This window comes from Astatotilapia calliptera, chromosome 7, assembly GCF_900246225.1.
Source record: "Astatotilapia calliptera chromosome 7, fAstCal1.2, whole genome shotgun sequence".
NCBI lineage: Eukaryota > Metazoa > Chordata > Actinopteri > Cichliformes > Cichlidae > Astatotilapia > Astatotilapia calliptera.
This window is the reverse complement of record NC_039308.1, coordinates 33,924,152-33,936,356: the sequence shown is the minus strand read 5'-3', so window position 1 is coordinate 33,936,356 and position 12,205 is coordinate 33,924,152. Positions and strand designations below refer to the sequence as shown.

At 38.3% G+C, this 12,205-nt stretch overlaps 1 protein-coding gene across 4 annotated transcripts in view; it reads left to right on the top strand.

Moving 5' to 3' along the window:
- The window catches only part of ghrb (growth hormone receptor b), a 31,254-nt gene that overhangs the window by 5,411 nt on the left and 13,638 nt on the right, over window positions 1-12,205 (top strand). For 2 of the 4 annotated variants that reach the window (XM_026174457.1, XM_026174458.1), the window contains exon 2: window positions 6,323-6,410. The exons of 1 other annotated variant lie outside the window; for it this stretch is intronic. In XM_026174457.1, the coding sequence (XP_026030242.1) occupies window positions 6,332-6,410 (79 nt within the window). In that variant the 5' untranslated portion in view covers window positions 6,323-6,331. Of the gene's footprint in view, window positions 1-4,583; window positions 5,151-6,322; window positions 6,411-12,205 lie in introns of those variants that run through there. One more of the 4 variants, XM_026174456.1, reaches the window with a different exon arrangement.

Below are 12,205 nucleotides of genomic sequence, written 5' to 3'. Positions count from 1 at the left end.
CTGTTTTATTTAACTGTTTTGCCTCCCTGACTCCTTTTTCTGACCCGGTCACTTTTGTTACTTCCCCCTCCCCGCCTAGACCCCTCAGGGGAATGTAACAGTAGAGATTTTGACTATACCACTGTACCTCGATCGCGCATGTTGATGGTGTCATCAAGCCTGTTTTGGTCGAAAGCATCGCAGTGGCTGCAAGCAATATCATCTGCAAATTATGCCGTTTGGCAGTAATAGCAAAGAGAAGAAGCACGTTTTGGAATATGAGGAAAACCAAAAACTGCGCTTCACTTCTGTACCATTGATTCATCAATGTTGAATTCTCTCGCAGCTGCTCTATTTCCATGTTGTTGCAGTAAATTAATGACTAACCTCGTATTGTGGATGGATTATCTCAGTTGTTCTCCTGACTGAAGTTTGGTCCATTTAAAGCATCATGCCATGCGATTGCATTTGTCTCTAACCATCACGTTAACCTTTATCGAGTGGAAAAAGTTAGCGTTCATCCTCTAGCTTCACTGTGTTTGTTATGCTAAAATAGCTGTGTCGCTAGCGGTCACGTAGCACATCATTATATACCAGCTAATCCAACTTCACTAACTCTACAAAAGTCACTGTTGTTTAGTTTTCTGTCTTCATTTATGCTGGAAGTGATAGCAGAGCTGTATGTTTAAATTCTTTCAGAAATCTCTCAGTCAGAACATGCAATATCATGTTTAGGTGGAAACTAGCGAGCTAACTTCCTGCTAACTTCTAACTCTGTTAAATTTAATAAATTCTGTTTTCATGCTTGGATGTTAAACTTAATTGTTACACTTGGTAAAGCAGCAACGCTGATCATTATACTAAAGATGAAAAATTTAGACAGTTTTTAACTCTCAGTGATGTCGCAGTGTTCGTTTGACTTTAGGACCTGAAGCAGACGAAGTTTTGGACCCAGATTACTCCACGAGGCTCCTGACTATGGTAGTTGTAATGCTCCCACAATCCATCAAGTGGTGCGGCTTCGTAGCTTACCAAAGTCATTCTAAAACATTTTTGACAGATTTTTGAGCGCTTGTACCACATAAAATTGGTTTCGAGGTCAGTAATCACAACCAGAATTCATAGATAAAGCGGATTATAAGGTGCACTGTCGATTTTTCAGACAATTAAGGGATTTTAAGCGCACCTTATAGTGCGGAAAACACGGTATACAGAGGAAAAGAATATATCGCGATATATATCGTTACCGCACATGCTTCAGATTATACTGTGATACGGATTTTAGGCCATATTGCCCAGCCCTAGTTTCAAGCATAAACAGATTTATGATCTTAAATAATTTCTCACAGTTAGTTACTGTATTATCACAAACAGGTTGGATGTATTTGCCAACTTGACCCATTCAATCTCAGAGTGATGGCTCTGACTCTGTCTGTGGGCAACACTTTTTAGTTAAAAAGGTTGGTGAGCAAAATAAAGACTTGGCATGAGATAATTTAATCTTATTAGATAAAACAGATACTGACAAAATGTAACTTTGAGGCGAATCATTTGCAGTTGAAAAAAAAACCCATGATATATCGCAGTATATGTTGGCATAAACATATAATATATCACAGTGTTAAAAATTGCAATCATATCAGATTCTATTAAATGCTAGTTATTTTTTAAAATAATGCTTTCACTAATTAGCAATATATTTGTGTGATATACACAAAAACTTCAAGAATTTCAAGCTGTTTTCTTTTTACGTTGTCATTATTTGGTAGTGTGTGTGGAATTTTGAGGTGAAAAAGGAATTTAATCCATTTTGGAATAAGGCTGTAACATGAAAAAATGTGGAACAAGTGAAGCACTGAGAATACTTTGTGTACTTCCTCCTTTGTCCCCATTATAATTACTGCTGCTGTTGGACACAGGGCAATCAAGCCTGATCGTTAGACATAACTAAGGCTCATAAAAATTATGAAAACTGAAATTATGTCTGTTTGTGCAAACACCGGTACAACGAGGCCCTGAATACATGTTAAAAAGTTATGATAAGCTTCTCTAGAACCTGGTATTGGCCTTGAACATGGTAGCGGAGCCCAGGTGTGTTTATTTAACAGGCTCTGACCTCTGCAGCTGTGAGCAAAGTTTAGTCTGGAAGAGCATGAGTTAAAAAAAAAAAAAACCCTCAAAAAAACTGCACATGTAAGAAACCTACTTTCTTAACTCCGTGTAGACAAACAGAGGTAAACACTAACTTACACTACTGTGTGCATTTTGACTCCACTTTATAAGTTAAAGGTTATGTGTGATTTACCTACAGAAGTGTGGTATCTGCAGGTTTCCAAATCTGCTGTCAGTGATCACATATATTGAAACATTTTAGGGCCAATCTGTGTTAGCTGCTGAGAATCTGTTTTCTCAGAACAATACTGTGAGATATTTATCCTAAAAAAGTTAAGCTCAAGGACTTTAGATAATGGGATTTCAAATGGGCCCTCTGAAAACGATGCTAGAAAATCATCTAAAAACAGCCCTGCCTGTAGAAAAATAACCACAGTAGAGACTTGAAATTTTGCATAATTCCCGATAAGTGCAGCTTTTGTTTTTTCAGGCAAATCCAAGATTGTCAGACGGGAGGAATTCGATACACTGACATCGAATAACCCTGATCTAATTGTGTGAAACTAACTGATGCATTTATCAGTCACTTTCTTCATTTTTAATGATGTTCTGTATAAAATGAGTTTGAAAGAAAAGGAGGAAAGTTATCAGTGATTGCTGTAAACCAAGCAAGTGTCTAATTCTGATAAATATTTAAAGTTAAAAGAATACAAAAATACACATGTACCTACTGTAAGTCCTGATATCATTCAGTAAACCTTTAGTAAATTAATATTGGGTGATTTGTAAATTAAGTCTAAGAAAGTCAATGCTCCAAAGTGAGCTTAGTTGAAGAAAGAAATATGACCTTGCTGCACATCTTTGAATAGCACGGCAACAAATAGCAGTGAATATATTAGAGTGGAGACGGTAAACTGGCAAGACGGCAGACATCAGAGAAACATTCATGTAGATCGAAGCTGAACAGGCTTAGAGAACAACATGAATGGGTTTGCATCAGAAGGTCTCTGCCTCTTCGAATGGAGATCAAACCACATCTTTGTTGATATGTTCTGAGGCAGGGATCGCAAACATGAGGCCCGGTGTCCAAAATTTTGCACATTCATGTCTTACAATTTAAACCTAAGAAGTCATGTTGACACATTTCATTCATTTACTAGAGCAACATGTTTTTTTTTTATCATGTATAAACACTGAGACATGCTGTTTAAATTGTACTTTTTCTTATTTTAGGATACAGTATGTCAGGGATTAAATGTGGAGGACTTTCACTGGTCCGGTCCACTTAAGCAGTATGTAGCCCACGGTGTAAAATGAGTTTGACATCCCTGATCTGAGGTGTGAAAACTCATCATTATGCATAGAAGATCTTTATTTGTGAAAGAGTTAAATTATTAAAACATAAACATTTTGAAACCACTGAAAGTGTTTTCTGAGTTGTATGTGGTGCAGCGTCATTCACAAGGCCTACAACAAATACCGCCTTCATCCTAACATATATGTGGTTTTGCGTTTTCTTTAACTTTTGAAAATTCCTTGGCACAAATTTATAAGCTCCAACAGTCTGAGCAGTGCTAAGTTTTGAAATGTTATAATAAGTGTTTGTGAGAAATATTTATACAAAAAGACCTTTATTATCATCCCTCATTAACACCTCTAATCTAAGCTCACAGAAGTGAGTTCTGGGTAGATTAATTTGGCACCGAAAAAATTGCAACTGATGTCAGCAAACAAGAGCTACGCAAAGCCCAGAGAAGTAGTAAGGTTGGATTTCACAAGAGCTGGCAGGACTCCAGCACCACTGGCTGGGTGTCACGTTCAGAAGAAATCTGTTTAGTATTTCGAAATATGCCTTTCCAAGAAAGATGGATTGTTTGTGAATACCAAGAAGCATAATGAATAAAACACATTTCTTAACCTGCTTGTCCTTGCTGCTTTCGAATAACTGGTGTTGTCTCACTCATCCCCATCTTTGTGTAGCAAAAAAAGATAACAAAAACATGTCATTAAACAGGTTGCAGTTTTGAACAGCTGCTAAAATACTGCTATGGATATGCACTTACTGGCCACTTTGTTAGGTATACCTGCTCCGCTGCTTTTTAATGCATATCTGCTAAGCCTGCATTTAGACATGTAAACATGGTCAAGATGACCTGCTGAAGTTCAGACTGGGCATTGAAATGGGGGGAAAAGGTGACTGAAGTGACTTTGAACATGGCATCGTTGTTGGTGCCAGACGGGTTGGTCTGAGTATTTCAGGAACTGCTGATCTGAAGGGATTTTCCCACTCAACCAAGAAATCTGCAGCAACTGCACGATGTTATCACCATGTTTGCACCATGTTTAACCTATACAGTGAAGAATTAAGGCAGTTTTTCAAAGGAAAAAAGGGGGTCCAAGTCACCACTAGCAAGGTGTACCTAATTAAGGTGCCAGTGAGTGTAACTGTCTTACTGCTTCATCATTTCGTTGCGTTAAGAAGCTGCAGTTTCTGCTTCTGCTGCTGCTTCTTTGTGCACTCTGAGCTTCATATAATAAAGTGATTTGAAGTGTGGATGAATGAGACTTAGTCATTTATTCTTTTCTTGAGTTTAATGCAGGTAACAAGAAATGCATCCATTAAATTGTGATAGTGCAAAAGATGTAGCACGTAGTGGTGTCTGGAAAAACAAGCAACATGCAACTAGCTTAAAATGGACACTGGGCTAGCTTGTTAGCTCAGAAATTTCTTAGACATGTGGATGGACAAATCTGAAAATGTCACTCACTCTTAAACTGAAAGCTTAACTATAAAGAATTTTACTAGCCAGTTTCCCAAACACGGATTAAACCTAAAAGACTAAAAGGAAAAAAAAAATCTGTGACAACTCTATTGAAAAAAGGTTTAGTCTAGGATGAGGCTTAATCCATTTTGGGGGAATTGAGCCGTGTATTTAACAAAGGCCTCAGTCATACAGCGAGCCCCCGGCAACCACTGGTTGCTAGTGAAAAATGTGTATTCCCTAACTGGCTGGCGGATGCTTGTTAGCTTCCAGCAACCACTCAACCAATCAAAAACCGTGAGTCAACTGCTTTCAACAACTTCTGTGTTCTTATTGTAACACCTCTACTAATGATCTAGATAAGAATTAATAAATAGCTAAAGCTGCTAAACAGAAACAAGCAAACAAACTGAAAATAAACTGAATTAAAGGCAAAATGTCAAAAATAAATAAAAATAAAAACTAATCAGAAAAGAATTTTAGAGCGCTCAAGCACTCCCAAAACCATAGTAGCCCTGAAAATAATAGCAATAATAGTTTGGAAAATAATGCTAAAATGCTAACTTCTAATGCTAACCCAGAAAGAAGATGAAGAGGTAATCTAACGACACAAATCAGTGGTGCAGATTTAAAACAAGTCTTACCTGAAGCGTTAGCAGGCAAAAGTGCAAATTGTTGTGATGATGAAGGGTGATTAAAGTGACTTAATAAGTTTCTGCTTAAGCATATTTGCTGTTTAAATAGCGTCAAAAACACTGGCTGGCTAATTTTAACCTTCAGTGTTTGTTTACAGTATAGGACAGTTACAGATCCAGGTATGAACAAGTGAAAAGAATGTTACCTGTCCATGGCCAGCAGCAGCCCGTATTGATTTAGGATATCGGTATGACTTTATTGTTATAAATTCTGTTTCACTGTTACCTTTGCACAGAGAAGGAGAGAGGAAGACAGAGAGGGGGAGGACAGAGATTTCTGAGATAAATAATATTTGTGTTTTCTTGTTTTCAGTACAGCTGGTCTTCTACATGCATTAAGCACTAGGTTGTTATATATTATTTTAGAATCTTTACTCAAGTCATGGATTTTTTTATTTATCAGTTATTGTGCAGAAAAACTGCAAAAGAATGCAAATGTGCAAAGTTTAATAAAGTTAATCCAATTTTCTTACAAGCAAGCTGAAACTATAAACATACAGAGATTGTTACTAATGTATAGCACCTGCAGCAGTGTGGCAGTCGTCGAAGTAGTAACATTCGTTCAGCATGGGAAGCTGGTATAGAATATTTTAGTAAACCAGGAAAAAAAATTCTTTGCCTTAAATAACAGTGCCTCAGCAGAGGTTTAGATCTAGTTACGCCCCGGTGGGAGCGTACTGGTTTAATGGTGGTAGTGGGCTGGGCCTTCGTCAGCTGTGTGGTTCAGTGGACTGCCCTGAGAAACTTAACATTACCCACATGTCTCCTCCACAGCTCCACACCATGGCTCACACTCTCACCATGCTCCTCTTTGTGCTTCACATCCTCACTGCTTCGGTGCTGCAGTCGGCCTCAGAACCAGGTAGGATTTTGAATATTTATTTCAATAAATCAGCATGCATGTTTGTAAAGCTGTGGAAGACCTGATTCAGGTTTGAAAACACAGTCATTAAATGACATTAATTCGTGCCTTTGGTTGTGTTTTGCAACTCTACTGCTATGACATCTGGTGCCTTCTACTAGCCAGATTTTCAGATGCTGTTGAACTGTTTTGTGGGAATAAAAATTGAGGAACATCATAATAACTGGGGAACTATTACCAGAGATCAGGATGCTTTTAATGGTCACAAGAGACTTTGAGCCTAGTATAATGTAAAATACTAATAGTTGCATACTTACTGACTTGTTTTGGCTTTAAATGAAATGGGTTGCATAACACATTCACAGAGAGCCTCGGTGAGCAGAGAGCAGATTTCTAGTGAAGTGGCTTCCCAGGAATTCTGAACAGAGAGCACTCGGCTGTTGTTAAACAATGGGAAGCTGTTCAGTTCGTAGAGGCCTGGCTTTCTACCAAACACTCCGCAAATGGAAGTGGAAATGCTGTGTATGTGGACACATAGGCTGTGTTTTATCCACAGTGATAAACTATGTCTGTGCTGGTTATTTATGTCACACACGGACATCCGGTGCTTTGTCTTGTTACATAATGCTCAGTAAGTTAGCAGAGGTGTGGACAGAGAACATAATCTCCTGCTGTTTGCTATTATCCTCTTTGTGCTCAGTACCCTTTAGGTGGGATTTTACAAGGCCGCTGTGTTTTGACAGGAGTGTTTGCTGCTCTAGAAAAAAAAATGAGACTGAGGACAACTTGTTGATTGAAAACAGTGAAGTCACAAGTAAAAGAGTTCTTTTTAAAAGCAGATTTGGCAACACGCTAGCCAGCTTGTAGTGACCTGTACATTTCTGACTCACTCCAGTGATCTCAAATGTTGTGGAGGGATTCTTATTGGTTTAGTGTCACCATGGTTAATGGCTGCTTGTCCAGTGGGAGGAATATCTACAGAACCAACATAAACTTCATGATCTAATTGTGTAATATGAGAATCTACACTGGAATTTTTTAGTGTAGACAAGATTTTCAGAATCAACATAAATTTAAAAAGGCTGAATCATCATCAAAATATAGCCAGAGGCCTTGAAATTGTATTTACACAAATGTACACTATATGGACAAAGGTACTGGGACCCTCTTTGTAGCTATAATAGCCACTAATTGGTGTTGTGCTTTGTGATGTAATGCTTGCGTGCAATTGCCCTGCCATAGAAACCCATTCCATGAAGCTTCCTCTGCACAGTTTCTGTGCTGATGTTATATCCATAGGAATTTCTAGCTCTGCAGTAGCTGACTCAGCAGATCATTGGCGATGTTTATGCACAGTGGTCCCTCGTTTATTGCGGGAGTTACGTTCTTAAAAATAACCCGCGATAAGTGAAATCCGCGAAATAGCCAGCTTTATTTTTTACAATTATTATAGATGTTTTAAGGCTGTAAAACTGCTCACTACACACTTTATACACATTTCTCAGACAGGCATGAACATTTTCACACTTTTCTTTCTTATTTAAACACTTTCAAAGTTCAGACCTGATGGTGCAAAACATTTCGTCGACATTGTTGTGTTTGTCGGGGAGAAAACGTGCAAACATACAGTACAGCGCTTCAGAGTCACACTGCTAGTGATCAAAGAATTATGTAAATTTGACAAGCTGAATGCATTCTGTACTGTACAGTAGGGCTGGGCCATATCATACCGTTCACGGTAATACCGGTATAATGTTGGGCAATGATAAGAAAATGAAATATCGCGATAGAATATGGGTAAAACGTGCATGCGTAGTGCCTTTGTTTTCATACGCACATGGCGGAAAGTATGGCAGTGGAATGAGAAGAAATGAGAATGAGAAGGGCGAAAGCGGATCGTTGAATGAAACGGATGAACCAGAATTAGTTTGTAAAAATGCTGCAACTTCAGTGGTGTGGAACTGGTTTAGCTTTCGTCCATCAGATACACAACAAAGCACTATTTTTGGTCGAGCATGCTAGCGGGCCGTTGTTATTACCGTGTTGTTTGGAAAATATGGCACACTTAAAATCAATCCTTTGATTTTTCTGAAAATCGACAGATTATAATCCCGTGTGCCTTATGTAGGAATTCTGGTTGTGTTTACTGACCTCGAAACGATTTTATGTGGTACACGGCGCTCGAAAATCTGTCAAATGTCTTAGTACGACTTTGCTAAGCTACGAACCTGCACCGCTTGATGGCTTGTACAATAGCAAAAGCGTACAATAGCATTACTGCTATTGTAGGCAGGAGCCTCGCGGAGTGATATGTACTGCGTTTCAACATAATATTACTGTATTGTGCGTGTATAACGTCTTTTTAAGTTTTGTGGATATTATACATGGTTATGCTGAGGATATGTCGGCCAATTTCCACTGGAAATGCATTTTGGTTAAACTGTCCGCAAGGAATTTGCATTTGCACTGTTAAATTTTTATATAACTTTAATGCACATAAAAACAGCTGCTTGTTTAAGTGAAAACACATTGATTTTTTTTTTTTTTTGCACTAATAAAATGTGGCGTTGCAAAGTATTTTGTCTAGTGTCAATTATATTGTCCGTTATATCGTTATCGCAAATTTTGAAATGTATATCGTGATAAATAGTTTTGAAGGCGGGTCATCTACCAATCAGTTCAATCGGTGGCTGCTCCAGTCTCCAGACTGCATGCCTAAGTAACCTTTGGCCTAGATACTGAACCCCAAGTTGCTCTTCGATGTGTTCATTGGAGTATGACTGTGTGTAAAAGGCCTTAGGTGTAGAAAAAGTGCTTGTATGAATTAGGGCTGCCACAAACAATTATTTTGATAGTCGACTAGTCACAGATTATTTTTGCGATTAGTCGCCTAATCAGATCATGCATTCACTGGACGTAAAGCGTACAGCTTATAGCAGCAGCATGCGTCTGCTCTTATATAACTATCATTAGCTTACAGCTTGAAGTGTTTAAGGTATGTGCTAACTAAAAATAAAGACAAGATGATAGTTTATTAAACTTTTAATGAAATTTGTTTTTTTTAGTTTTTGTTTTTTTTTTTTTACTTTTAATTCCACTCACTGGTTAGATTTGGCACTGAAAACGACTGCTGAGTTTAGGTAAAATCTCCATGGATAGGATTAGGAGAGGACTGGTTTGGATTTAAACACACCCTTTCACAACAATGGCCCTGTTTGTTGTGAAATAATGAGTTGGGAGGGACCAATTGGGCTCAATTAATCCTTAACATGGTGCATCAGGGCAAGATGCAAAAGGACAACTTGTGCCTTTTTTCATCTGCCATATCAGTAGTTTTGACAAAGGGGCACTAGTTGATGCCCTGGAGATGAGAAAGGACTGTAACATCTGAGGCAACCAGTGAGGCATAAAATACCACACTCAATCTGGCATTTCCGCTAGCATTTTGAAAATGAAACGGTTAAACATAAATGAAATAATTAAGAAATGTAACTGGCTTTCAAAGTAATGATGATGAAAGCAGAGGAAAACGTTAGAGGATTTTAAAGAGTTAAAAAATAGTGAACAATCAGTCGGCTTTAACAGTTTTGTTCTTGTTTCACAATAAAAGTCAACATTATCTGTTTCAAGTTTCAAGGTTGTTTTGTTTTTTTCACCTAAGGTAACAAAACTTTTACAATAGCTCTGTCACATCTTAAGGGGTGTTTATGCTCTTTCTTTCCTCCTTGCTTGTTCCATTTGGCCCCTTATATGATCATCTGGGTCAAGCTACAGCATTGGAACAAATAGTACATTTCTTTTGAGAGCACACATAGCCAAAAATAACTCCTCTCACTTTCCAGCTATACTGAAGCACCAGCTGTGGGAGGTACTACTTCTAGGAATTGAGTGGTCTATGTAGGGGTCAACAAGTGTTTTTCCTCTTTGCTACTAGAGCACCACAGGGGATATTACTTAGAAATCAGGACATTTGCCGTTGATAAAACAGCATTTCCTCTCTTAGGAGGTTATATTGTTGCTTTTTGGCATGAATAAACTGTTTTCCTGCCCATGATTTGCCCATAAAGCTTGTTGGGTCTCTAAAAGGCTGGAACTTTAATCACCGATAAGGGCTTCTTGGCTCTTAGCCAAGGAAGGAAATGGCTTTTCTAAATGTAGCGCGTAAGGCATTTCCCCCCTGAGAGTGCACTTATTGATGTCTGAGCATGTGAATCTCTAAATCACTGTTTTCGCTGTCTGCTCACAGGAAAGACATTAATGAAGGCTTCCCACCAATATGCTGAGCACAGGTTAACAGGTGCAATAAGGGGAAAAACATGAACTGATTAATTAGGTGGATTTGGTAAGTGTACGAGGCAGTCCGTCAAAAGGAAATTAATTTATCTGCTATTTCCCTTCAGAGCTAAAACATAACACATCTTATCAAAACAAATCACACAAGGGTGTTTTGTTTTACCCTGAAATAGGCTGCCAGGAGGCCTCTGAGAAATAAACATGCAGTAAACATGTTTACCCCGTAAGCTCGTGGCAGATCTGTAAGAGAAGCCCTGTAATGAGAACAAGCTGTAAGCTGATATTGCCATCTTGGAAACCGTCTGCGTGTTTTGTAGCTCTAATGATATCTGCTGCTCCAGAACTCCTGCTCACATGTTTACTTACACCACAAGTGAACTCTGCTTGGTGGCTGCTAAGCAAACACAGCAGCACGTTGATGCACAAGCACAAAAATGAAAACCCTTTGCAAGCCAGTCTAGTTTTTTTAATCACTTCTCTGCCTGCAAATGGCCCAACTACATAACATGTGTATAATACGCTGTGGCACAATACACTTTTTCCATTTTGTCTTCTTTTTCACTTTCACTCAGTACTTTAAATACAAGTGAAATGAACCCTGAAATCACAGAATTGTTGTTAGCAAAAGTGTTTCTAAAATAAAATTACTCTGCTTACCCTTTCATCGTATTATATTTAGTGCTGTCAGCGTTAATCTCGTTAAATCAGAATCAGAATACGTTATTAATCCCGAAGGAAATGACGTTAATGCCATACCCGCATTAACGTGGCAAATTTCCATTAGCCAGTTAGCACGGATCGCCCCGTACGTGGGGCTGGACGGCGCTAACGGGTTAACAATCTAACTCGGTAACGGAGATTTGCCACGTTAATGCGGTTATGGCGTTAATGTCATTTTAACGAGATTAACGCTGACAGCACTAATTATATTATATTATATTATTTGGTTGCAACTTATCTTAAACTCAAACAAATAACAGTGCAACACCCCATTTGCTTTTTCCTTTTAAGACCATTTTAAGCAGGGAAGCTGTGCTTTTAGCAAATCAAATCATGATTATTTCACAGCAATGTTGTTACCATCGATTGAGTAATAATTTCACCTCTTATCATTTTATTGGGACATAATTAAAGTCGCATTCATTTGAAAGCACTTTATTGTTTTAGCTGGTGGAGCTAAATGAATTACGATTAATTTGCAACCTGCTGGGCATTCTGACTAATAACATGCCTTATTTAGAAGTTATTACATATCCACATAGTGTTACTGATTGACCAGAATGGTCAGCATACCTTCTGCCCATTGAAACAAGAGTATTATTTAACACTTTCCATGGCATCAGTAATCTCCTTTTTTAATTCGAATCATACAGAGACCATATTCAAACCTCTGTGTCATTGTTTTATGCAAACTATACTTCCCCAGTCACGTGCCTACATGTCCCTTGAGATCATAGATTATATATGAAGCTAGATAAGATAGATGGTGTCACTGTGGTGGT